The 25,013-nt window shown below is 40.1% G+C and overlaps 3 protein-coding genes across 6 annotated transcripts; 1 reads left to right on the forward strand and 2 right to left on the reverse strand.

The window, feature by feature from the left end:
• Positions 1 to 1,279: 1,279 nt before the first annotated feature.
• LOC146497568 (elongation factor 1-delta-like) lies at positions 1,280 to 10,055 on the forward strand. Of its 4 annotated transcripts, none has more exons than XM_085141373.1 (11): positions 1,286 to 1,369; positions 1,768 to 1,788; positions 2,710 to 2,744; positions 3,183 to 3,761; positions 4,818 to 4,941; positions 6,548 to 6,583; positions 7,377 to 7,455; positions 8,315 to 8,409; positions 8,789 to 8,974; positions 9,227 to 9,421; positions 9,923 to 10,055. In XM_085141373.1, the coding sequence occupies exons 3-11, from the start codon at positions 2,731 to 2,733 to the stop codon at positions 9,959 to 9,961; spliced, it is 1,347 nt and encodes a 448-aa protein (XP_084997499.1). In that variant the 5' UTR covers positions 1,286 to 1,369; positions 1,768 to 1,788; positions 2,710 to 2,730; the 3' UTR covers positions 9,962 to 10,055. The 4 variants fall into 4 exon arrangements, with proteins under 4 accessions (XP_084997500.1, XP_084997499.1, XP_084997501.1 ...); XM_085141376.1 differs by having other exon boundaries at positions 1,287 to 1,369; positions 6,545 to 6,583; XM_085141374.1 differs by lacking the exon at positions 2,710 to 2,744 and having other exon boundaries at positions 1,280 to 1,369; positions 6,545 to 6,583.
• LOC146497569 (E3 ubiquitin/ISG15 ligase TRIM25-like) lies at positions 9,933 to 14,959 on the reverse strand. Its single transcript, XM_085141371.1, has 7 exons — positions 14,208 to 14,959; positions 13,205 to 13,291; positions 12,869 to 13,102; positions 11,015 to 11,174; positions 10,866 to 10,916; positions 10,719 to 10,778; positions 9,933 to 10,643 (listed from the first exon to the last, which is right to left on the reverse strand). The coding sequence occupies exons 1-7, from the start codon at positions 14,790 to 14,792 to the stop codon at positions 10,117 to 10,119; spliced, it is 1,704 nt and encodes a 567-aa protein (XP_084997497.1). The 5' UTR covers positions 14,793 to 14,959; the 3' UTR covers positions 9,933 to 10,116.
• Positions 14,960 to 15,114: 155 nt separating this feature from the next.
• Positions 15,115 to 23,123, reverse strand: LOC146497570 (E3 ubiquitin-protein ligase TRIM47-like). The gene is made up of 7 exons (XM_085141372.1): positions 22,398 to 23,123; positions 19,704 to 19,799; positions 19,314 to 19,547; positions 18,703 to 18,862; positions 18,498 to 18,605; positions 16,955 to 17,047; positions 15,115 to 15,573 (listed from the first exon to the last, which is right to left on the reverse strand). Exons 1-7 carry the CDS (start codon positions 22,995 to 22,997, stop codon positions 15,506 to 15,508), a joined length of 1,359 nt encoding a protein of 452 aa, XP_084997498.1. The 5' UTR covers positions 22,998 to 23,123; the 3' UTR covers positions 15,115 to 15,505.
• Positions 23,124 to 25,013: the final 1,890 nt, after the last annotated feature.

The raw sequence follows: 25,013 nt of genomic DNA on the forward strand, positions 1-25,013 counted from the left end.
CCATTGATTTCACTTGTCAGTGGTTTTAATGTTGTGGCCAGCTGTATGAAGCAGCAGACCCCAGCAGACACTTGCTGTGCAGCTTGAATATGGAACATAAATAATGCAAAAATCATCAACTGACATCACAAGTACTGGAAGTAACACGAAACTAGGACAGGAGGAGGTTTGATGACAGAAGAACAGATTAGGCAGTCAGAGAAGTAATATTGTTGGACAGCATCCAGGAACATTTGAGATCAAAGAGGAATGAAGGTCAGAAACACATGAAAGAGTTCATTTGTATTTAATCAGCCTGAGCTCTATACAGCATCTTGAATGCTGATTCTCTTCCAACAGTGATATTTTGGTTCACCAGGATAACTGAGGACTAAGACTCCAAAAAGCAAATGAGTTCGTTGGCTTGAGTTCTACTCCAGACAGAGTTATATATTATATAAAATGTATGTGTTTTGAACAATAACTGCAAGAATAACAATAAAATGAACAATTTTATTTTATTTAAGAAGTTTTCATAATATTCTAAAACAATGAATAATCTGGATGTTAATGCGCACATTCATAATAATAATGTAAGGTAAAATAAGATATAATTTATTTACAGCAAACGTTGGAAAATTCCTTTGTTTACCAACCAAAAATTAGACACAATCTATAACACAGTAGCTTAAAAAGTAGAATATATTAAATAAAGCTCAGCAAAAAAAATACAATGCGACCCAGCATTTATCTCAATAATAATAATAATAATAATAATAATAATAATAATAATAATCTAAGTCTATACTGTTGTATATTATATATTTTCTAGGTGAGGGAGAAGGTCAAGAAAATATATTTGGCTAATTCGTTTGAGTTATTTTTGCTTTTATTTATTTATTTATTTATTTATTTATAAATAGGAGAGGGGGTGGGGAGACCTGCATACCTTTTTAAAGTAATATAAAAGATAATGTGCTGAGGAAGGCGGCACAGCCTGCCAAAACATCAGTAAACTGAGACAGCTGACAGCTAACGTATTCTGCTGTGCAGTTCCTGGGGGTTCATGGGTAATGAAGTCTTTGAGCAAAATGGATTCTACCAATTTTGTGCTTTAATGTTAGCTAAAAAGTGAATTCCCTTTATTGTGAGAATTAGTAAACTTGCAGCATGTTTTATTTCTTGTTTTTGAGTTATATTATTTTATATAAATGTTTGAGAAGCGTTTAAAATATCGTTAAAGTCGTTAAAACGCAAACGTCCTCCCCCCTCCGCCACTGAAGAATAGAGGGTGCCTGTTAACGTGAGTCCTCTTCTACCGTCGGATTACAGCCGAGGCGGCACGCTAAAGGACTTCTTCTTAGTCATAAAACGTCGAATTCAACCAACAGTAAGTACATTAAAGTTGTATTTTTTCACATCTGGAACATTTTAAAAAAGTAAGATGATTGTTTACTCTGCAACTTATTCGGAAATTAAAGGGTTTTTTTTAACGCCACGTGGTCAGCGGAACTACAAGTTGGTGGTACTGTGAGAAACTTTGGCTAATGTCAGAGAGCGCAAGCAACCGGCGTAAGCCATCAGTGATATTTACGGTCGTTACTGCTACTTTAATTAGAAATGCATCTCAGTTAGAGACTTATGTTGCTCGTGAATTGCACTTTTCTTTTGGGATTCCCCCCTCCCTTTTAGTTAGCACTTCTATAGCTTTATCACAAAGGTTTTTAATGTTAAATAATAAATATTAAATTGAATTTAAGAAGCTCTCTTGTTTCTGTTGCACATTAGCTTCGTATTCTAGTTAACAAGGTGAGTGTCGATGTTGAGCTACTTTTCAACTAATACTTTAACACATGCACTGGATTTTGCATTCTGGTGGTAATTAAAGTAGTTAACACTCATTTGACAGTTTGGAACTCATTTCTTTATACTATTTTATACATTTTTTTTTCTTAAACATGTTTCTAGTATTTTGTCAACGACTCAATATTCACTAATTAGTTTGTCTTGTAGATCATTTCCCCCTTATTTCGTACAAAACTCAAAGCCATTAGCATTGAAAAGTTCGTGCAAGTGCATCTTTGTGGTTTTTGTTTGAAAAGTGAGTGCAGAGAGTACTGTGAGAACTAATTGTTTTAGATCAAACTACATCCTTCAAAATGATGGCTAACCATTGAAAATGTCTTAAAGGTTAATTCTGTACTTGTTTTAAGATGTACCTAATAAACTGCCAAATGAGACTACAATAATCGGCCACAATATTAAAACCGGCTCTATAGAGCTACTTTGTCCACACAGTCTGGCAGCGGCTTCAAAGTCCTTTTAAGGTGGAGGTTCTCATGATTTAGGCTTGTTTAAACACATCCTGTAGGTGATGTGTTTAGCTTTAAGTTTGAGCCCAAGTAGAAAACCTTGGGTTTTCTATTGTTCCTCAAGCCTTTCCAGAATAGTGTGCATTGTGCTGCTTGAGGGACTGTCATTGTTATTTGGCAGGGTGTCCTTGGTCTGAAAAGTAAAAGTAACCTCTACTTGAATGCCAAACCCAGTGTGCCAATGCACTGCAAGCAGGTGATCTGTTTAATTCATTTTTTTTACCTGCCAGTGGTTTTAATTTTGTGGCCGATCACTGAACACCTGCCATGTGACTGCAAGTTTGTCTGTTTGTTTTGATGTCTTAGGCATGAATTCTGAGTAAACAGTGAATTATGTCAATATCCAATTTTGCAATAGGCACTGTACTTTATCCCCATCATGCCAAAGCAAAGGTGAGCTACAAACTGAGTTAAAATGACTGTTTTGTCTTATTTAAGGCATAAACAGTGTTTTCTTGTCCTGCTGTGTCTAACGGGAGTGGCCTTTTTCTAGTTTTACAGCATATCTGTCTTTATTTTAATTTTTACACCATATCATTATAATAAACAACTTGATTTGAAATGGACACGAGGGAAATACTGTAAGCAAAACCTAACCTGAAGTTGGGTCTGGTTTGTTTTTGCATGGCTTGTCCGGTGTGAGATGAAAGTCTAGTTTGTAACCTTTCTCTGCATTATTTCATAAACGGTTTATTCATCAAATCTTATGTAAATAAACGACTTGGAAATAAACTGACTAACCTGTGAGTGCAGTACCACCTTCACGCTGAACTAATGGCTCTAGTTTCCACCTGTTGCTTCTTTTTTTTTTCTCCAAACAATCCAAAAAAGACAAGCGAGTAAAGAAATGAATCAGTCTTGTCAAAATCATCAGCAAAGCAGAGCCCCTCAGAACGCTGTACCTATGGGAACCTTCAGGCAGGGTAGTGTTCCTGCCCTGGAGAGGGGCATCATTAGTGGAGACAACGTCCAGTTTGGGAGGCTGCGTCGTCACACGCGTCTGTCCCAGTCGGAGAGCTCTGGGGCTGAAGAGGAATGGTTGAGCTCCTCAGTGGAGGCGAGTGGCTCGTATGGTCAAAGCCCAGTGCTGCAGGGTTTGCAGGCAGAGGCAGTGTGGTACAACCGCAATATTCACAATCAGGTCGAGAGTGGCGGACCGCTGTCGTCCTCTCCCCGGAGCCCAAACACCAGAGGATTCTTGCTCTCTCACTCCAGACCCAATCAAAGTCACCTGCAGGGTCAAGGACCCTCTGTCACTACAGTGAAGGCCTCCGGTACGCCCCACCGTCAGATTGGCAAAGGCCGCAATCGCACCTCCTCTGAGACAGAGCAGGGGGGCAAAGGTAGCAGGGGACCACACCCAAGGAAGAGGGGCATCTCTGAGACGGAAAGCAAGCCCAAACGGGACAAGTATGACACCTCTGACATGGAATGAGATGTGACGTGTGCTTTTTGGCTCATTTAACACTTATTTTCTGTGTGTTGGCTGTTTATGCTAACTTTTATCCTTTCTTTCTTTTTTTTTTTTTTTTTTTAAATTCATACATAGACCTTCTGGTTGAACTTGCGTGTGTTGAGGGCAGGTGGGCATGTACTGCATATGGCACCAATGTATATTAATATGGGGTTATTCAGAGTTTGTTCAATCCAGTAAAAATGCCACAGTTGCTTTTACCAACCCTCTTATTTACCAGCTGCTAGTGTCACACTTATTTTTAGATTCGGAACATTAAAAAAAACACAACCTTTCTGACCCTTGTGTGCCTGTATATATTTGTTTTCACACATGGAGTCCAGACGATGTCAGGGTGGCCAGGTTGGGACTTTCTCACATGTGACTTACAACAGCAGAAAATTGGCATTAGACAATGGAAATGCTTCATTTCATTAAGACGAGTGCTGCATGGATTTGCAATGCCTGTGCTTTTCTTTTTTCCTGTTTGACTCTTCAATTATAACTCAGGTGTAGACTACAAAGGAATGCCCAAGTTAGTTGTATACATTTCTCCCCTTTCAAGGGTAATGGTATGTGTAGTCAGGGGGGTTGTTGGCAGGCAGTGGCTAGCCTTTTGTTCAGTAATCCAGACTCTGCAGACCAGGCAACTCTGTTTGTGTGAGTGTGTAGACTGATGACTGACTGCTGCAGTAATTTGCAAGCTGAATGTGACAGGGGTAAATCATAGGTTTCATTTAACCATTCATTTGTCGTTTGTTGTCATCTTACAGCTGTAGCTGAAAGCATTGGGGAGAAACGAAACTGCAGTGTCAAACTTCACCTATAGTTCCTGCTGTTGTAACCTGTAATACAGCAAAATCAATCGAACGGCTGTCAAAGTTGTTACGTTGCTTTCCGTCTCAGCAGTTTGGCTATAACGCCTAAAATTCTTGTCTCGGTGGTTTGCATATAAATTATCAAACTGTTCTGTTGAATTGCTAAATCTCTCATGAATTCTTATTCTTTTTCAGTACCAACATGAGTGGACTGATCTGCCTCGCCACAGAAAGCATCTGGTTTGACAAAAACCGTTACGATGAGGCAGAAAAGCGTTTCTACGAGGGAGTCAACGGACCCGCCACGCAGCAGCAGCAGGTACAGAAACTTCATCAATCCATTTTTCTTAAATGCTAAATACTTTTAGAGGGTTTTACTCTGTAGTCTTTACTCAGAGCTATTCTGCCTGACTCTCTTTTGGTTCGTGCCCTCCCGTCAGTGGCAGCGCAGCTCCCTTTTAGACAGTGTCCTGTTGATTCAGGCAGTAGTTACATCATCGTCTGTCACAGCGCATGGCAGCCTGGAGCAGCTGTGTGCATGTGAGTTAAGCCTCTCGATTTAGAAGTGGCTTGTACTAGCAAGAGGGTCAGGTGGTTTGGCAGCTGTCTTATCTTCTCAGGGCTGCTGCAGCAGTTCTTGGAGTTTCTACGTAATGCTGGGAAAACAATGAAAAGAACCACATGCAGATAGTCTTGGTTTTATGTGCCGAGTTATTTGTAGATCTCTACAACTGATGTTGCTTGAGGTCTCCACAGGTAGACGTGTCGGTGCATTTTATTGAATCAGGTTGGAAAAAGTTTAAATGAAAGGTCACGTCTCAGGACACAAGTGTGGGGGGGATTACATCGGCAGCATGAGCTGCTGGTTAGGCCCTCATGCCAGGCTCGTGTACCCTCAGGTCTGCTCCCAGAGTCTGTAACTTTTGTATTGCTACATCAAATGCAAATAGATAAGACAAGTTGTGTGTGTGTGTGTGGGGGGGGGGGGGGGGGTGTGTGTTTTTGTTTTTTTTTTTTGGTGGGAGGGTGTAAGGTTTGCCTCTATTTTACAGAAGGAAAAAGAAAGGGGGGAGGGGAAGCCTTTATTAAACCAGTCGCCCCACTTTTGTCAGTCCTGCACACTGCTTTGTCTTTGACTGCTTCTACTTCATTAGCTCTTTTCCCACACGTGCCTGCGGGTTAGGTGAGATGATGCCATCATGCAGGACATTGCTAAATCCACTAGGAAAATGTAGAGTGAGTACCACATCGTGCATGAACTGCAGATGTTCACCGTGTCATAATGTGGAATTGAAGTGTAAATGGCAACATTTTGTGCAGTCCATATTGAGCATTCACATGCTGTGTAGTACCTGTTTTTGTATTATAATAATAATAATCATCATCATCATCAGTGGTTTTTAATGTTTTGGTAGCAGTATACGTTGGTGTCGTTTCAAAAATGGGTCTTGCACGTAATTGTTCCTCCTCTCCTTTATTAATCAGAGATTAAAAGTCTAATGTTAGTGATCAAGATTAAAATGAACTATTTTGGTTATCATCAGGCTACAGTTGTTACTTACAAATATGGTAACTTCTTTCACTGGAATACAAAGATTGTGTTTGTTTGAGGCCCGGTAATGGAAAAATGACACAGACTTTAGTATCAGTGGGGGAAAAGGGACAAGACTATATTTCTTTGGTTTAAGGTGAGGTTTATAAGAACTTATTTTCATGGGGGGAGCAAGGAGGACAACCTGTAGTTGGTCCGCTTTTATTCTTTCGTGCATGTAAATATGAGCACCAGTTGACAGTAGTATCCCAAGAAATTGTAAAATATTGATCTCTCGTTGTACCTACATCTTCTACTTTTCCTGTTGTTTTCATGTTTTCCCCCTCATTACCTTTTACATCACCGGGTGCTGGTGAAAACTGGCGTGCAGCAGGCCAAAGGTCGCCAGCAGAAACGGCGGCACAGAAACGTAAGTCGGTCGCATAGCTTTGCTGCTCAGGCAATGCTGGGAATGCTGCATGAATGAGACAGCAATGCTGGCTGTGTCTGCTGCTGCCTGACCTGGAGTGTGTTACTCATCACAACATCATGGTATCTCATCCTGTTCCACCACCTCTCGCCATCCAGCTTCCTTTTCTATGTCTGTCAATATAATTGATTTAGACTGCTTCTAATAAAGCTGATTTCATTTATTCTAGATATTGTATTATGATTATAGTTGGGATTATCAGTTTTGATCAAACTGCTAATGATTCTTGGAAGCAAACTGTTTTCCGAGAGTTCGAGTTGGATAAGGTCAGTATCAGCCTCACAGCTTTGTTAAAGACTGGAAGCAGAAGGTTAAAAAGGCAGATGACAATTTAAAGGAAAAGAGAGCTGATCTCATTATACTGTCAGTCACCATATATTTGTTTTTGGGTTTTTTTTGTGGGGGGGGGTTTGGCGAGTGTTGTGTTTCTGTTCCCCATTTTTAAGCAAACTGCTTTCAGTCTCTCTGTTAACAGGCTAGAGGCTAATGATGAATTACTATCAATCTGACTCGGAAAGAAGCAATCTTGTTCTGCTTCAAAATTCATTGGAGATGGAGTTGATTTCTAATCAGCGTTTTGTGTTTAAATCTCTTTTTACCCCTTTTTTGGTTTTGCTTGCTTTTTCACATCAGCCTTGGGTTTGTTCTTGACCTGTGCGTTAATGCATTTGTTGCTGTGTTTGCTGTCCTGCAGTGTGAATCTTGGTGTTAATTTGTGGTGTTCTTCCCGCAGTCATCCTCACATGCTGGAGACCAGGAGCTGGTTTCACGCATGAAGAGCCTGGAGCTGGAGAACCAGACCCTGCACAAAGGTTTGTGCTTAAACTATAATACACATGTTCAAGATTTTATCGAAATAAAACATGACATTATAAAAGAGCTGCTCGTAGTAAAATATTGCAGGGCGGCAGTCAGACGTGTTGCACAGTTTCAAGATTAAGGTTTTTTTGTGTTCCTTCAGTTAGGTTTGCAGGTTATCTGTCAGGACAGTGAGCCTTGATACATCAGTGCGCCAAGCTGCTGCACCCAGATGTTTGCTTGTACACTGGTGTGCACATTGCTACGACGCAGACCACAACAGTTGTAGTTTGTCTGTTTATTGCAGTGATGTTAATGAGTAGATTGATCAGGACACAAAGTCAAAAGTTTAATTCCATGAAATTAAAACTACTGATTTCTTTTAAAGAAGATACTTTTTAAAAAAATAAACCCCGTGGTTGAGCAAACTCTCAGTTTGTAGCTTTTATGAACAAAATCGGCCGAAACCAGTATCAGGTTGACCTTAAAGGTGTCTGGAATCTAAATCGCCCAAAAAAAACCCTGTTTGGTGCAAATCTATTTAAAGAGTTTACTTGATCATCTTAACAGGTTCAGTCTTTTCTTACATGCATACATCTGTCTGCAGTGTGTACACATCCACGATGAAGGGTGGTAAACAATCAATTTGGCTATAACAGTTACAAAAATGTAGGAAACTATGGAGAAGTTAAAAGCAAAATGTGGAGAGGCTGGTAAGGGATTGTAAACCAGCACAAACAGATTTGAATGTGTTAAAGTCAACCCTGTTAACCAGCTTGAGATGTGCCCTTATTTGTAAGCTCGTTTTTGCTGCCCCCAAGTGGCAAATGCATGTATTTGACTTTGACTTTGTCTTTGTCTTTGCTTGTGTAGTGGTGGTTGAGATGAGGGCAACCCTGCAGAAGCTGGAGTCCAGAGTGGCTGTGCTGGAGAAGATCCCAGCACCAGCAGCCATCCCTGCTGCAAAGGTAGATGCTGTGGTCCGTTCATAGCTTTTAAAACAGACGTCTTTCGGGGGATCCTAGAAATCTTGTCTCTACTTGAATTCAAGTTTTGATGTTAATCAAAAGAGAAACAGATCACACTTTTGGTTTTGATTTGAAGTCATTTCTTTAATCTTCTGTCGTGTGTGGGGGGGGGGGGGGGGGGTGTTTTTCTTTTTACCTTGTTTGATTGTATTTTTATTCAAATATCTTGTACCTGCGACCCTTTCTTCCTCATTTCACATAATCAATTGAAGTTCCTTTCCTTCATGCCTTTCACTGTGATGTTTTGAGTCACGCACTAGAAAGACTATTTGTAAAATACACCATCTATTCCCTTTGTTTTTCCATCTGCATTGTCCAGGCTGCTCCAGTCAAACAGGAAAAAGTGATAAATGGTGACGATGATGACATAGACTTGTTTGGCAGCGACGAGGAAGATGAGGAGGCAGAACGTATAAAGCAGGAGCGCTTGGAGGCTTACGCAGCCAAGAAGGCAAAGAAACCAGCTCTCATTGCTAAGTCATCCATCCTGCTGGATGTCAAACCTGTAAGTATCTATCCAAGCATAAAAGATTTTCACATGTGCAAGTTTTTCTTTAAAATTTTAATTTGATACATTTTATTCATGGTTTCAAGTATTTTTTTTCTGGTAAATCCTGAAAAACTAGTCTGTAATAGTAATGATTGTTGAGGAGGGGAAAAATATTTAAACAACTTTTAAGCGATACATTTTAACTGTAATGTGAGCTGTGTCATTGAATCCGATTGGTATTTTTCTCTCCCCTTCTTGTGTGTTTAGTGGGACGATGAGACGGATATGGCTAAGCTGGAGGAGTGTGTGCGCTCGGTGCAGATGGACGGGCTCCTGTGGGGAGCTTCCAAGCTGGTGCCAGTTGGCTATGGCATCAAGAAGCTGCAGATCAGCTGTGTGGTTGAGGACGACAAAGTTGGCACAGACATCCTGGAAGAGGAGATCACCAAGTTTGAGGACTATGTAAGTAACAATCACAGGTGTAAACAGTTTGGTGTTGAGCCATGTTTTAACTTTATCTGCTGAGCTCCAGGTTACATTTATGCCACAGTTTGCGCAATGCAGCTGAACGAGAGTTTTACATGCCAGTGTTCAGATTAGAAATGGTTCCCTCCTTTCACCACACAGATTTTCTCCAAAAATGCTTTACATCCTTTGTAATGAATAAGACTTTTTTTTTTTTTTTTAAAGAGGTGGTTTCCTCCTTTTTATGGACTCCTAACTCTCCATTCATGAATCTACTCCTTATCTTTTACTCTGCTCTGAGATATGAATAGAAAATTAATTTTACTTTTTAATCACTGGTGCAAGAAATCATATATTGCAGTAAAGATTTAGTGAAGACTTCTCACTCACTCATCACAAAAAGCTTTATTTAAATAATAGCTTTCATTACATTAAATCTTAATAGCATAAATATGTTGCAATAATTGACTTTACATTCAATTCTTTCTTCCTCTGTAGATCCAGAGTGTCGATGTTGCTGCCTTCAATAAGATCTAAGCTCCACCAGCCCTTCACCTGCTCCACCAAAGTGTTGCTGCTGCTGCTTCGGGTGTGTGGTTAATAAAAAGAAAAGCAAATCTTTGAGCACAAACATCTGCCTCAGTTTCATCATTATTCTCACTGAAATGAATTATTCTGCCGGTCTTCACATGTTAAATTGAGCACAGCTTCAATGTAGAGCCCAGCCCCACCCAGAATCCAGGGTATAGAGGCTGCGTGAATGTGATCTTCTCTTTGTGAAGCAGAACCATTGCATCAGAAACATTAAAGAAGGATAAAGTCCCACCCCTGAAATCTAGATACACTCCTATTCTGGTAGCACACTGGGCACTGATAGTCATGCTCTCCTTATTGTGCTGAAATGAACAGGTTGTGGGTGAGCAGTCCAGGCTCCACGATTTAGAGTTGTGCCCCAGCTTGCACTCGCTCCCTCCTCCAGCTCGGCTCATGTTCTTGTAGCACAAGCCGACGGAAACCCCCCCGTTTCCGGTCCACTCAATCTCCCAGTAGCAGCGTCCGGCCATCCCGGCCTTACACAGCACCTGGGCCCAGCTGGTGAAGCGGTCTGGGTGGTCCGCGTAGGGCTGCGGGTCGGCGCGTGTGGTCACGGCTCGTTGCCCGTCAGAGAAGCACAAGTAAGAGTTGGCAGTGTTCGGGTCCAGGATTATATCGTTGTAATCTGGACAGAAGATAAGCGTGTGCTAGATGACTGTATTTGATAATGGTGGTATGATTTGTAAACGATCGTACTCACATTGAAGAAAATCAGCTCTCGTCTTTGGTTCTGAGGTGTAGGGTATGTCAGCGTCTTTAACTGTTAGATTTAGAGGATAAAGGGTTAAATTAAACTTAAGTGATAGTTTTCTAAGTTGCTTTTGTGTGTGAGGTTAGTAAATCTCACCTTTAGCCTTTTCAGAGTTGTTCTTACTGCTGCTTTCTTTCAGTAAAGTGACTGAAAATGCAAATAAGAAAATAAAGGTGTTGGGGTTTGTAAATCGTGTGTGTTGCAATGAGAAGTGAAGTAAAGGGTATGTTTATGTCACTTCTTACCCTTTTCAGATATTTTGGAGAATTCTTTTTGAAGTGTATCATCCAGATTGTCCTTCAGGTTAACCACCGCCCCTTTCGTGGTTTTATACATCAAATAATGAAGCGCATCCGTGCTGGGCATCTCCACGGACTTTGTAGGGAAGTGAAGAGACTTGCACTTCTGCAAAAACATTCAACACAACAGCATTTGAATTAGGGCTGTTCAATATAACGATATATATCAGATGACAATATAAAAACTTTCATTTTACGTTACGTAGTTTGTTTCGTGGTGTCGCAAAATAAACTCTTTACGCCAATATTTTTTCATCGTTTTGATGGTCACTGTAGTGGCTATATTAATTTCTTAAAGTTCTCTCTTTCTCTTATATTTTATATAACCACAATACGGATGGACAAGCACCTGTTTTTATGCATTGTGGTTAGCAACAACAACTGTAAAACCATCGCGTGTCCGCTTGTTTATGTTCCACATAAACCTTTCACAATAAAGCTCAAGATCCTGTTGAGACTTTTCAAAATAAACTGAATCACGTGAAAGAGCAGATTATTTACGGATGAGAAGTAAGAAAGAGCTGCTGGGTGCTAAAAAATAAACCTTAGACTCAAATGTTAGAACAGGCTTTTCCCCGCAGCACGCTGTGTAATAAATACTCACAAAGAAAACAGCGGCCGTTACAACTTATGTCTAAAAATGTATCGTTTCATGCATCGGTTAAAACACTCGACTCCAGCTACATGACACGCAGCTGGAAACACTTCACGCAAGACGAGCTGCCCGAGATTCACAGAATTTACAGAAAATGTTACATTTTTGTGATTTATATTGTTTCGGACGATATAATTCTTATATCGGGATATGAGATTTTGGTCATATCGCACAGTCCTAATTTGAATACAAATGCAGCAGGTGTAAATAAACCAGGAAGGCTCACAGAACAGTTGTGGTGAATCGCTTACAGCCCAGACCATAATTAAAGAGCAAGTTTTATTATTTTTTTAATTTAATAAAAAGGATTAAAAGGAGACAAAGCATTTAAATATATTATCGTGCCAAGATAAACTGTTCCCGTGAGTGCTGAATACTTTGGATGTGTTTGATAAATAGGCCATTTGGCTGCAGTTCAAACATTACTCATGTTAACATGGATCCAAATAGGGGAAAGCAGGGTCATAAGACGACAAGCAAAAGTCGGCAGGTTTGACCTTTTCCATAGTTCTGCATCAGTAAACATACAGGAGTCTTTCTGGGAAGGGACCTTACAAAGTGCCTTTGCCAAATGATGTGTGACTGAAGTTCACTGCAACTCTGCAACTTCTGAATTTTAAAGTTTGTAATTTGAGTTTTCACTTCAGTTTTTTTTTTTCAAGTTTCAGATTTGTCCTTGATTCTGGAGATCCTGGAAACACTTCAACAGATGCTGAATGAATTTTAGTGTTAGTAGCTAAAGCTGATAGCACATGTGTCATAGGATTATTTATCATCCTCAGTTAAATCTCACTTCATAAGTAAATATAGAAATTACAGTGTACTAACTTTTAGATGTTATTAATTTCAGCAATTTGTAAGAGGAACAGTGACAGTAAATTATCTAGACGTTAGTAAAATGGGAAATAACCTCACTGCCTTCTGCCTGATTAGGATTTCCCTCACCATCCAAAGCGAAGAGAGGTAAGTGAACACTAAACTGAGCAGATTGTGCATTTATAAAACCCCTTTCTGGCCTCAGGGCCCCAAATCAGCAAAGTATATCAAAAAGCTTTGAAGGTTTCCCTTATAAGGGAGACTTGTGGTTAGATTAAAAACAAAAGTCAATCTTTCCCACATTTTTAGTTCAAACTTCAGTTTCACACCTGAAGAAAGTGGATGTGGTCTTCAGTGTGAGAGAGCTTCTCCAGCTCAGCGCCGGCCCTCTTGAGCTCGGCCATCTCCTTCTGTATCTTCTCCAGCTCCTCCTCAGCCTGACTGACGGCTGCTTTGCCCTGGACTCTGATCAGCTCCTTCACCTCGCTGTTCTGTTTCTCGATGGATCGGATCAGCTTGGAGAAAATCCTCTCACTCTCCTCCTGTGCAGCCTCCGTGGAGTGCTGTGGAAGATAAAAGTTTCCTCTTTTGGTCCCCTGGATTCACTGGAACTGCACTTTTGACAAAGACACGTTTTAAAGCTCCCGGAGAGGAAATGCACTCACCTTGATGTATCTGATTACGTATCGTAGTTCCTTCTCAGTCTCCTTCAGTTTCTGCACAGACTTCAAAGAGGTCTCCTGGAGTTTTTTCTAAGAGAATACAAAAGATGAATATCAATCACATGGAGCAGTCCCCTGTGCCGCTTAGGCGAATAATTTTTCACGGCTGCATTTCACGGTGGAAAGTTTTGATTTCAAAAATCAAAGGATGGCAGTACAGTAGGAGGCCTTTGGTCTTCCAGCCAAGATACAGCAGCAGGACCAAAGCACACGTTACTCTGCTTGTGTTCAATATTTTCAATGCTGAGTTTTCTTCATTTGTATATAATGGCTATCACTGTGACTTTGAAGCCTTGACACATATCAGTGACTTTGTTCTCATCTTTTCTTGTGTTTCTTTAGATTGTGGGATGTGTTGCTTTAAAGACAATCTTAGTCTACTTCACATGTTTTAAGTGATTCCTTGATTCAACAGGTCTGGCAGCAAAACTCAGCTTTCCAAAAAATGTCGGTTAAGAGTTTTTTGAGCTTACATCATGTACACATGACCTTATCTGGAAAATAGGAAAATATTCAACAAGCAGCCTAACAGGTAACAGTCTCTAATTGGTCATTTTTTTCAAACAACGGGGGGTCCTTTTGATTTCCTTTTCATATACACAGCTTTGAATTTACTGTGTACATATAACAAAAGGGCTGACCTTAACACAAGGTGTTTGCTTTTATTTCAAAGTATTCATTTTCTTTTCTTTCTCATTCCTCATCTGTCTCTCTCTCTGTCTTTAACATTTAGCTCTACAGACTGAGGAATACTAACCCTAAGTACTGATTTGATATGTAAATCCTGACAAGTTTCCCCTTAAAATCCAAATTAGTGCTGGCAGTAAAAGCTCTCTGTCTAAATAAAGGTCTTAGAAAGCCAATAGAAGGTCAAGTGCACATTTGAATTTCAAATCCACTCAGAAAAGAAAACAAAAAACAAAAAAACAAACACACTCAAACCCACCTGCTGTTTTGCCCTCTCGTCCACCACTGAGACAGTTTCATGGCCCTTATGGCTCTCTTTAACACACTGCGAGCACACACAGTGCTGGTCATTGTGACAGTACAGCCTCAGTAACTTATCGTGCTGTGGGCACAGCTTCTCTTTCAGCTGATCCGAAGGTGGGATCAGCTTATGTCCCTTTCCACGAAAGCGTTCTTCGTGGGCTTTCAGGTGAGAGGTGCAGTACGACCCCACGCACACAAGGCATGACTTCACGGCTTTGCTTTTTCTCACCGTACATGAAGTGCATTTCACCTCCTCTGGTTTGGTGGATTGTTGAGTTTCGGCCTGAAATCCGGTTTTCTGAAGCTTTTCCACCAGTTCACCCAGAACAGTGTTCCTGCTCAGGAGAGGTCTCGGGTTGAACACCTGCCTGCACTGAGGACAGCTCCACTGACCTTTCTGCTTGGCCCTGTTCCAGTAGTCTTCAATGCACTCCAGGCAGTAGCTGTGTCCACAGGGGATCGTCACTGGGTCTCTTAACACCTCCAGGCACACTGAACAGCAGAACTGGTCCTGCTCAACAGAAATAGTTGTGGCTGCCATTTCCTGCACTCTCGACTGAAACTAGAACAGGCAAAGATGGGCGTAGTTCACAGGTGTGCTGACAGCAGCTTCTCGGGTTTCACCTGCTGCAACCTGAAGCCTCCAATCACAGCCAGCAAAGAAGCAAATGGGCCGTCCCAGAGAGCCTGTGCAAAGACCAGCCTGACAAAGAAAACGCCTCCAGGTCCCACATCAGGGAAGTTCCTGTGAGATCACATTTAAATACAATCTGATATGAGGCTATACTGGAAAATGGTATTGTTTACGTGCCTGGAGCCAGCGTTTTGGTCACGGAGCTGATGTGTAAACAAAAACCACCCGTGAGAAAATGTAGTGCATTTGTTTTTTAATGCCAGCATGTCAAATAATCCACGTTATCATTGAAGCAAATATGACTGTTTACAGAGGATTACAGGGTTAAAAAAATAAAAATAAATAATATACCTTTAAAAGCATCTAACACTGAAATAAAACGCACTAAGTCAGCCCTGCTTGTTGCTGCTGAATACATCGTCAGTGCAATCTTCACAGATGCTTTCCTCGTGCCTTTCCCAACACTGCTTAAATTTGAGTATAGCAGAATAAAAAATAAAAAAAACAGCAATTACATGACTTCGGTTGTAGTGTGGCTTTGTGTGTGGACAGCACTTGAGTATAATGACGTTCCATCAGGGTGAGTGTGTGAAAGTGAGGTTTGATGTCCTTAAGAAGTCTTATTTCCTCCTGGGGTGAGCACGTCGTGGAGGGTGCTTATGTCTGGATCCCGAGGAGAATTTAGAGCCTGGAAAAAGAAGGAAACAAAGAAAAACATTTTTTTTTTTTTTTTTTTGTCTTTTGTCTTTAGCACAAATAAATACCACAACTTATACCAGTAGAGTCTAGCTTGAAATGTGAGGAAGGGGTAAAGTTGTTACTAATTTTCTGCTTAATACTGGATCGAACCTTCTACAAAGAATGATGATCAACAACAATAGCTACGTAAAAAGATCAATGCACACGTGTGTAAAAACAAGCTTTTCTGGAAAAATATGAATAAAAACCAAAGTCCCGCAGCGTGGAAGCAATTGATGTTCTTTTTTCATTGTTTTCTGAAGTTTTGAGTTTTTTTCTTGTCTCATTTTGTGACGCTGTTTAATAAAATTTAGATTAAGTGAATCGATCCCTGCCTGCCTTTAAGCTTTAATCAAAATGTTCAATCCAAAAACTTGAATTAGCAGCAATCAATTAGCCAGCATGAGCAAACATTTTTTTTAAAGTCAAACTTTACTCCTTTACTTTGGCATTTTTTTACACGATTATATCACATTTGTCACGTGGCTACAGATTTATCTCAAAGTACTTTGGCTGATCCCTTATTTCCCAAAGGGTCACCACAACGGATCGATCCACGTTTCATTTTTTACCGCTTTTTTTTTTTTTTTTTTTTTTAATATCAGACCATCAAATAGAAGCTTGTTTCCACTCCTGGAAAACAGTGAAAATTTCAGCTCAAACTTGTGAGAAAATAACTAAAAATTGAGAAAACAATTTAAAATTTCAAGTTATTTTTACAGAAGATAGAGTTAGTAAGTGAGAATTGTGAGATACCCAAACAAAAACTTTTAAATAAAAATCTAAATTGTAACTCGTGAATGTTTTTAGTGCCAAAAATGAGCTTCCATAAGTTCCTGACACAACCCTCCCATTAATCAAAGCTTGGGATTAGGACTAGGAGTGCCACGCAGCCACATGAGAGCACTGCTTGCTGACGTGTATCAAATAAAATTTAGGTCTAAAACAGTACTGAGTGGCTCCAAAGTGTAGAGCTTCACACATCCACCTAACAAGGGAACGATCCCAGGCGGAGACAAAAATCGGTATTTAAAGATTCTCGACCGTCTGGCTGAGCTACTTATTAACTAAAGATTAGCTTTAAAATATTGACTATGTAAACAAAACACAACAAACAAATCTATCAAACAAAGAAACAAGAGTTAATATTTGCACAAGTTCTTGTTACAGTGACACCCGGCACTGGAGGGTTTAAGCACATCTACACTCAATCGGCTTCTTTCTTTATTACACTAGAACAATAATATGAGCGGAAGGATTTGCATGTGGTTTGCTTGAGTTAAGTGGGTTTCACACACGTGCAGTAAATACTGTTTAAATGTTGTAGTTACCAAATGGTGAGAAGGAAAACGCTGGAGGTCCTGGAGTGAGGAAGGGGTTGAGAGGACTCACATGACTTTGGTCTAGACCAGGCGAAGGGATCACTGCGATAACAAAGATGGGTAACAAACAGGGTTACTACAGAGTCTCAGGTATCGGTCTTTATCTGCAGATTCAGCAAAGCCAACTGTAAACAAACAGTTTCTGCTGTGAGATAATAAGGTCAGATTAACATGTCTTACTTTTCACAATTAAAATAAAAAAATAAAATAAACAGAATTTTATCAGGACAGAAATTTTACATTTTTATATTAGTATGTTTTTGGTGATGTGTGAGAGTTTTTTGTGGATTTATATTAGTCTTACTTAAGTTTGATTTAAAGCAAATTCCTTCTAGAAAAACAGGAAAATATTCATTTTGTTTTCATGTTACACCAAACATGAAAAATATCAGTGTAGACCACTGAGCTTTTGATAAAGTGGATGAATTTCTTTTATATTTATATCACATTTCTGTCAGTATCTCCCAGCTATATACAACAATATCACCCAATTATTATATTACTTTATATTTTTTTATTTAGATATTCTTTATTTTAACTGCCATTTATTATCTAAGGGTTGTTTGAAATCAGTAAATTATACATTTTAATGTTCAATATCTTAATGGTGTGTGACCCTGCTGCCAGGGGAGGTTTATTTAAATGACCCTAGAGGCCTTTACACACCGGACGCCTAAAATACGTGCGACTATTTCATATGTTAAAAATGACTCACCTGTTCTTAATGCAGCCGTTCAGTCTGGATGGATTTTACTGGACGAATTTGCAGCATTTATGTTTTTGAACCAAGCTCGACTTTTTCTGATTTTTTGGATTCGAATAAACAGATGTGACCAATCAGAACACCGCATTTGGCAACAAATGTGCTCATACTCAAAAAGCATACAGGACCTATGGGAATAGTAGAATAATCCTATTACCTCAGACACACAGCTACATGCTGCTAACGTCGCTCTGAAATGATTTCTCTGCCTCGTCAAACACGCTCCCAACAAGAGCTCAAACTGTTCCACTGACATCCTGAAATATTTCTGAAAGCGGTCGTGATACAGCTTCAGCTCCTGGATCAAATCATGAAATTCTCCGTGCTGCTGCCACAATCTCCTTTTCTTTCTGTTCTGGTTTAGAAATGGCAGGTTTGTTTTTTGGCCTTTTCCCTCCCCACAGTATGTTTTTGAGGGAAATTACATATATTTCTTACATGACAAATTTCGGAATTTCAGGTTGCTTTTTCGCAACACGCTCGGTGTGCGCCCTTAAATCACAGTCTGTACAGTCTGAGCAACAGGCAGCACCTACATTAAACAAAACCCTAAAAAAAAAAGAAATGTACTGAGCTTTGTAAGAGTGTTTAATCCGGCGCAGATAACATGGGGATTTTGATTTAAAAGAGTGATTTAAGATGATTAAAAATCATCCCCGACCACCAAAACTGCTGCACTGTTTAAAACTGTTAATAAAACCTGTGAATGTGACACACATGAACACTCACATGCAGCTGCTTCCATTTGTACAGCTTCCAGATTAAAACTTTGATCCACCACCGTGCAGTCAGACTCGACTGCGAGATCTGGATTCCTTACAATTACTATATTTCTCACTGTAAAAGATAAAAAAGTAGAACAATGTCAACAGACAGTCGACAGAATCATTTATGGTGCAAAAAATTAAAATGTGATACAAATCTTTGTATCTACCTCTCTCATAAATGCTGACACATCCGTTCTGACAGACCTCCTGCAGAAGCGCCTTAAAATCTGACACAGCTGTCGTCACCGGGCCGAAGGTGAAGTCTGGGTCCGATGCAACCAACGGCGAAGCCGACAGCACAGGTGGAGCATGGAGGGACTGACAGCTCTAAATACAGACCAGGAACAGTGGTGAACATAAAACTTGAACCACTTTTTTTCCCAAGACCTTGCTGTGACGGTGTGTTTATGAATATTTCAGCACATGGTGGGCTTAGTAACATAGAGACCAGGAAGGTAAGCTGACGCAGAGACGTTTCCAAGCATGCTACAGAACACAACCAGGAAGGGTGAGTAGCAGAAATAAGTGGAGGGGTGTTATTCATGACAAAAGACAAGACATAAAATGGTTTGGTCAACGACCACAAGGCACCAGATCCAAGGCTGGGATTACAGTAGTGAAAGATTATCTACGAAAAGGTCTGGATGTGATAAAAGCTTTGGAAATTCCTAAGTTTAAGAACTCCCTACAAACAGGGACTATTTTCATTGTATAGCATATTGTCACAGTAAAATACTTTACAGCCAATGTCCTGAGAGTGAAATAAACTCTTATCCACCTGAAGGAAATGGATGGGGTCTTCAGCGTGGGAAAGCTTATCCAGTTCATCTTCATTCTTCTTCAGCTCGCCGATCTCCTTCTGAATCTGCTCCAGCAGCTTCTCTGCCTCACCGATGGCCGTCTTCTCCTGAGCTTTAATCAGCTCTCTAATCTCAAAGCGCTTCAGCTCTATTGACCGAATCAGCTCGGAGAAGACGGCGTCGCTCTCCTCGGCTGCTGCACGAGCCGAACGCTGGAGAGAGACACAGAGGACAGAACGCCAGGCAAAGAGTGAAGACCAAAGACCAAAAAAACCTTCAAAAGTTGATAAAATAGCAAATGTACTTAACAGTAGAAAGATTAGACATTTTTACCATCCAACAGTGAAATGTTGAACATTAGCACTTACGCTGAGAGAGAAAATGGCTTTTCTCAGCTCCTGCACCTCCTTTTCTCTTTGCTGAATCCTCAGCTGGGAGCTCTGCTTGATCTCACCGAGCTGCCTCTGACGAAAATAAAAAATAAAAAGTCATGTAACTGAACAAAAGTAGATGCATTTCATTCTGTGCTACATTATCCAGATTTCCTGCAACACTGGGCCTGTGCACAGACTGAAGTCAGTTGTCACTAAAACTGAATCACTAAAAAAAAAAAAGAGAAGAAATTAAAAATTATTATGAAATCTTTCAGTTGTTTAATTCTTTGCTGCTTTTATTCCACACAAATAGCCAAAAACAGGTTTGAGGAACTCCAGAGGCGTTTCAAACCCAAACTATAAACTTCACATCTCTGCTCCATTTCTCTGACGAGTCTACAGTTAAACTGTTTGGTCCTACTGTGGATCAGGCTGAAAATATATTCTAGATTAGATAGTGTGGTGATTTAAAGACACCGAAACACTCAGTGATGAGCGTTGGATCTTCTTAACACAAAGGATCTGAGTTATCTGCTTTAATGCTTTCCTCATTAAAACTGCATCACAAATTATGACTCGGTAGTAAAACCCTGAAAACCACTGAAACCTTTAAAATACAATCAATAGCTCAGTTCACAATAAAAGAATAGTGAACAGCAGCAGTTAGCAACAGATATACAGAAAATTAAATGATGTTCATTTGCGTGACTATTATTTGAACATGTAAGCAGTGTCTCCATGGTGCAGTGGTTTATATGTTTGCCTATCAAATGGAAAAGCCCTTGGTCAATTCCAGGCAGAGACCCAAATCAATTTGTCTCATGTCAAATTTACATGAGGGTGTCAGCTTTTCTTTCTTTTTCTTTTGGTGAGATAAATTGGAAAAGATTTGCAGCTTTTCTTTAGATCTATTGGAGTCATTTTAAATATTTTTAGGTTGGTTGCACTTTTTTTCCCTCGTTTCTCTAAGTCATCTTAACAAATGGCTCCATCAGGTAGTGATTTCCTCAGCAAGTGAAGCGGCACTGGTTTGATTCCAGCTGGAGACACAAGTCCCTTTGGGGTTGTATCTGGTGTAAAACTCAAACATTTGGCGCTTGCAGCTGTGACAAGAGAGCAGCTGAAAATACATTCTTCCTCTCTAAAGAACCCTGACACTTGGTCACATTGACTTTTATACTGCTGTGAATAAGGACAAATATTTGTTCATGCATAGGAGGCTCTGTGGTACAATGGTTGTCATGTTCATCTTACACACAAAAGGTCCTTCAGGACTGAAACACAAACCCAACCTCTGTACACAAGCAAATGTACATACCAGTACATTTCTCTTATAAAGGAACAGATAAAGTTACCTTTAGTTGAGGATTATTTTATTTTGGAAAAATCTGGAAAATTTGACTTCTTTTCTCACATTTGATGTAAGGTAGAATACAAGCCTACAAATGGCAACTGATTGACAAAACCAAATCAGCGCTTTAATAAAACATTCAGAGGTTCATAATTAAAGAATAGACAACACAAAATTAGTGAAACAATTAGTTGAATTAAAGATAATTACATGGCAACCACTTTGATAATCATTTCAACGCAGCTTCCAGCCTCTCAAATGTCTTTAATTATAAGATTTGCAGCTTTTCATTTTACCCGTGTGCGTGCGTGTGTGTGGTAGATGTGTCTTTTCTGCCCCATTTCTCTAAAGCATCTTAACAGTTAGACTATTTTTGTCCCCCTGTGAATGGGGCCCCTGGATTAGATTAAGTCTTCACTTAAAGAAAAAAAAAAGACGCATTGTTTGACTCTGGAGTGGATTCAGTCCACTGTTAAAAGACGATTTTAAGAGAAAGTGCATGTTGGAAATGTCAACACACATTTGCATCTGTGGATTATGTTTATATGAGAAAAAGACTATATTCACTTTAATGTTTACCTTAAGCTGCACTGCAGTATTTAGACTTGTTAAACCCTGACTACAGCCATACAAAGGAAGTAATTAAGATTTTATTTATGTAGTACAAAAAAGGCAAAGTGCAACAAAAATGCTAAAACATAGAAACAAAAAGTTACCCAAAAGCAAGTTTAAAAAGCTGCTTTTTAACAGAAAGCACAGACCTCACGCTCAGACAGAGAAGGTTCCAGAGGGTCTCAGGGTCACTGTTGCAAAAGCTCCGTCCTATTTTAGTTCTCAGCTTTGTATGTTGCAAAGCCAGCAGGCCCTGATCACATGACCTCAGGGACCTGCTGGGGTTGCACGATGATGCCCATCCCTGCAGCGCTTTAAAAGGCAAAACCAGAATCCTATAGTGGACTCTCCAGATGATGGGGAGCCAGTGCAGCAGATTTAACTGCGGTGTGACATTTGAATACGAAGGAGACTCAGTCAGAACAATTTTACTTGTTACCTTTGCTTCCTCTGGCAGTTTGCTATAGTTTAGATTTAGTTAACTGTGTCAAAATGTTTTGTTTCCCTTTAAAAAAAAATTATCACTTTAAGTGTTGCTTTTAGTCTTTTTATAATATGGGGATATTAGTGAAGGGCAGACTGGGGTTTTAAATCAGGGAAACACTCCAGACAGCACATTGTGGAGGCAGTTAACTCAGCCTCAAAAAAAGGGGAAAATGCCCACATTATGATGAGCTCCATGTGGGAGGCTTCCTCCCCCTGTGTAATTCAGGTGAGGTGATTACCTTCTTCTGCTGTATCTCCTCCTCAGCCAGCACCGTGTCGTGCCCTTTGTGCTCGTCGGTCAGACACAGCGAGCAGATGCAGCGCTTGTCGGTCCGGCAGTAGACCTCGAGCAGCTTGTCATGTCGCGGACAAATGGTCTCCTGGAGCCGCTTGGAGGCAGCCACCAGCTTGTGTTTCTTGAAGGCTGAGGACTCGTAGTGAGGCCGGACGTGATCATCGCAGTACGACGCCAGACAAACCAGGCAGGAGCTGACCGCTTTGCTCTTCAACCCGATGCAGACGTCACACTCCACGTCGCCGGCTTCGGCAAAAGTTCGGCCAGCTGTCTGTGCCGCGGCGTCCTGGAGTGTCGTGTTCTTAAATATCTCCACCACGTCGGCCAGAATGGTGTTCCTGGCGAGCAGCGGCCTCGGGTTGAAGTTCTGTCGGCACTGCGGACAGACATAAACCCCGAGGTAGTCGTCCTGGTCCCAGTAGTTCTGGATGCAGCCCGAGCAGTAGCTGTGTCCGCACGGTATAGTAACCGGGTCCTTCAGCACGTCCAGACAGATGGAGCAGTTGAACTGGTCCTTGTCCAGGAGCACCCCGGCTTGAGCCATCGTAGAAAACACCAAAGTACAGCTAGAAAGTGACAAACAGCTACTGCTTTGTTTACAGGAAGAAAATGAGGGGGCGTGGCCACTGAGGGTTTTAACAGTACTACTTCCAGTTTCTGTATCGACGGTCGGCAAACGACGAATGGGTGCTTTACCGCCACCAACTGGCACGGAGCGGGAGTGAGGCGAACACGTTTATCATACTGCAGACATTCTGGCTTGATGTTCAGAAATGGAGGAAACCAAATATTTCATTCGATTTTGCAAACTGTGTTGTAACGTTATTTTGGTTATTCTCTTAAACTAATTTAAATTATATATGAAGTCTTTAAAATTACTTCGAGAAAACAAACCATAAAAAAATATAATATTCCAAAGCATCTTCCCACTGAAATCATTATCTGAGATAAATCACGTCTCCTATTATAGTTGTTTTTTCTCCGTCTTTCTCTCTCTCTTCGCTAATGTGGCGTTTAATTTGTAATCTGTCTAGATGTCTATATTCACTGTCTATATAACGGGGAAGTAAGGGTACTTAAATTGAATTCTAATAACGTTTTACATGTACTCCCTACATTTTTAAACAAATATCTGTACTTTCGACACAGACGTGTTACTTTTGGTTAATACGGTGGCCCCTAGAGACAAAGCACGTACAAACTCCAAAACACTTGCAAACTCCAAAACACTTGCAAACTCCAAAGCACATGCAAATTCCAAAACACAACGGAAGTGCTCCAGGACGCTAGGGGCAGTGTTGAGCTTTTGTTACCTAACTACACAAGCCAGGAAGTACCAATGACCGGATTTGGGGTCTGCAGCCTTTTTTTCTTTTTTTTTAAATTAACTTTATTTATCACATTTTAGACATACAGTCAAGTAAAACAGGGATCACATAAAAGATGACATTGTGGTAGTACAATGAGGAACAGAGAGAGTGACAAGGACAGTGAGACAAAAGTGAGTACAAAAAATAAAATAAATTAAGGGGAACATAAATAAACAAACGTTTGCAAGAGCCAAAATCAAGTTAGCAGTTTCAATCGGTTATAGATGTTAACAGTCTTGAGAGCCTTAGTGTTTTTTGATGAGGAGATTGTCCTTATATATTGTGCAAGTTCCATTTTTAATACAAGAAGTTCAGGCTTTCGGCCGAGGACTTTGCTTTTGTGTTTATGAAATTTTGCCAAAAATAAAACCAAATTTATAAAGAAGAAAGCATCATTGTCCTTGTCTTTAAAATTATAATAGCCAAAGATAACATCCTTATAGTATAGTTGAAGATTAGGGAGAACAGAGTCAGTAATAAACTTGTGGAAATCCTTCCAGAATTTACATGTAAATTTACATGACCAAAACAGATGAGAAACTGTTTCAGGTTGCTCTTGACAGAATGTACAATTTACATTTATTTCAGCCATAAATTTGGACAAATATTGTTTGGTAGGGTAAAACTTATGAATCAACTTAAAGGAAATCTCTTTAATTTTGTTTGTTAAGAAAAACCTTTGTGGTAAAGTCCAAACTTTTTTCCATTCAATATCTGTTACAAAATTGGCCCAATAAAATATGGCTGATGGAACAGAGACCATTGCATCCTGAAAGAGAGATCTTATTTTGGTATTTATAGATTTATGAGAAGAAAAGCAAACATTGCCAAGAGAAGAATGTAACACATCCGGGGGAGTGACCTGTAGTGGAGCACTGTGGGAGCATCTGTGTAACATGGACAGACCAGATGGGATGGCATCGAACACTATTGAGAATTCTTTAGGAATTTAGAGTTTCCTAATGTGTTTGCAGCTTGTTATAATTCTAGACAAAGAGGAGTAGCAATTTTAATACATAAAAATGTTAATTTTACAGTACTTGATACAGTTATAGATCCAGAGGGTAGATTTCTAATTATTAAACTATCAATAATGAACAAAAAACTATGTATTGTAAGTATATATGGTCCAAATGTTGATGAACCCTCATTCTTCCACGGATTTTTTAGTGCACTCTCTGAACACCTTG

The sequence above is a fragment of the Neolamprologus multifasciatus genome, chromosome 18, assembly GCF_963576455.1.
Source record: "Neolamprologus multifasciatus chromosome 18, fNeoMul1.2, whole genome shotgun sequence".
NCBI classification, from domain to species: domain Eukaryota; kingdom Metazoa; phylum Chordata; class Actinopteri; order Cichliformes; family Cichlidae; genus Neolamprologus; species Neolamprologus multifasciatus.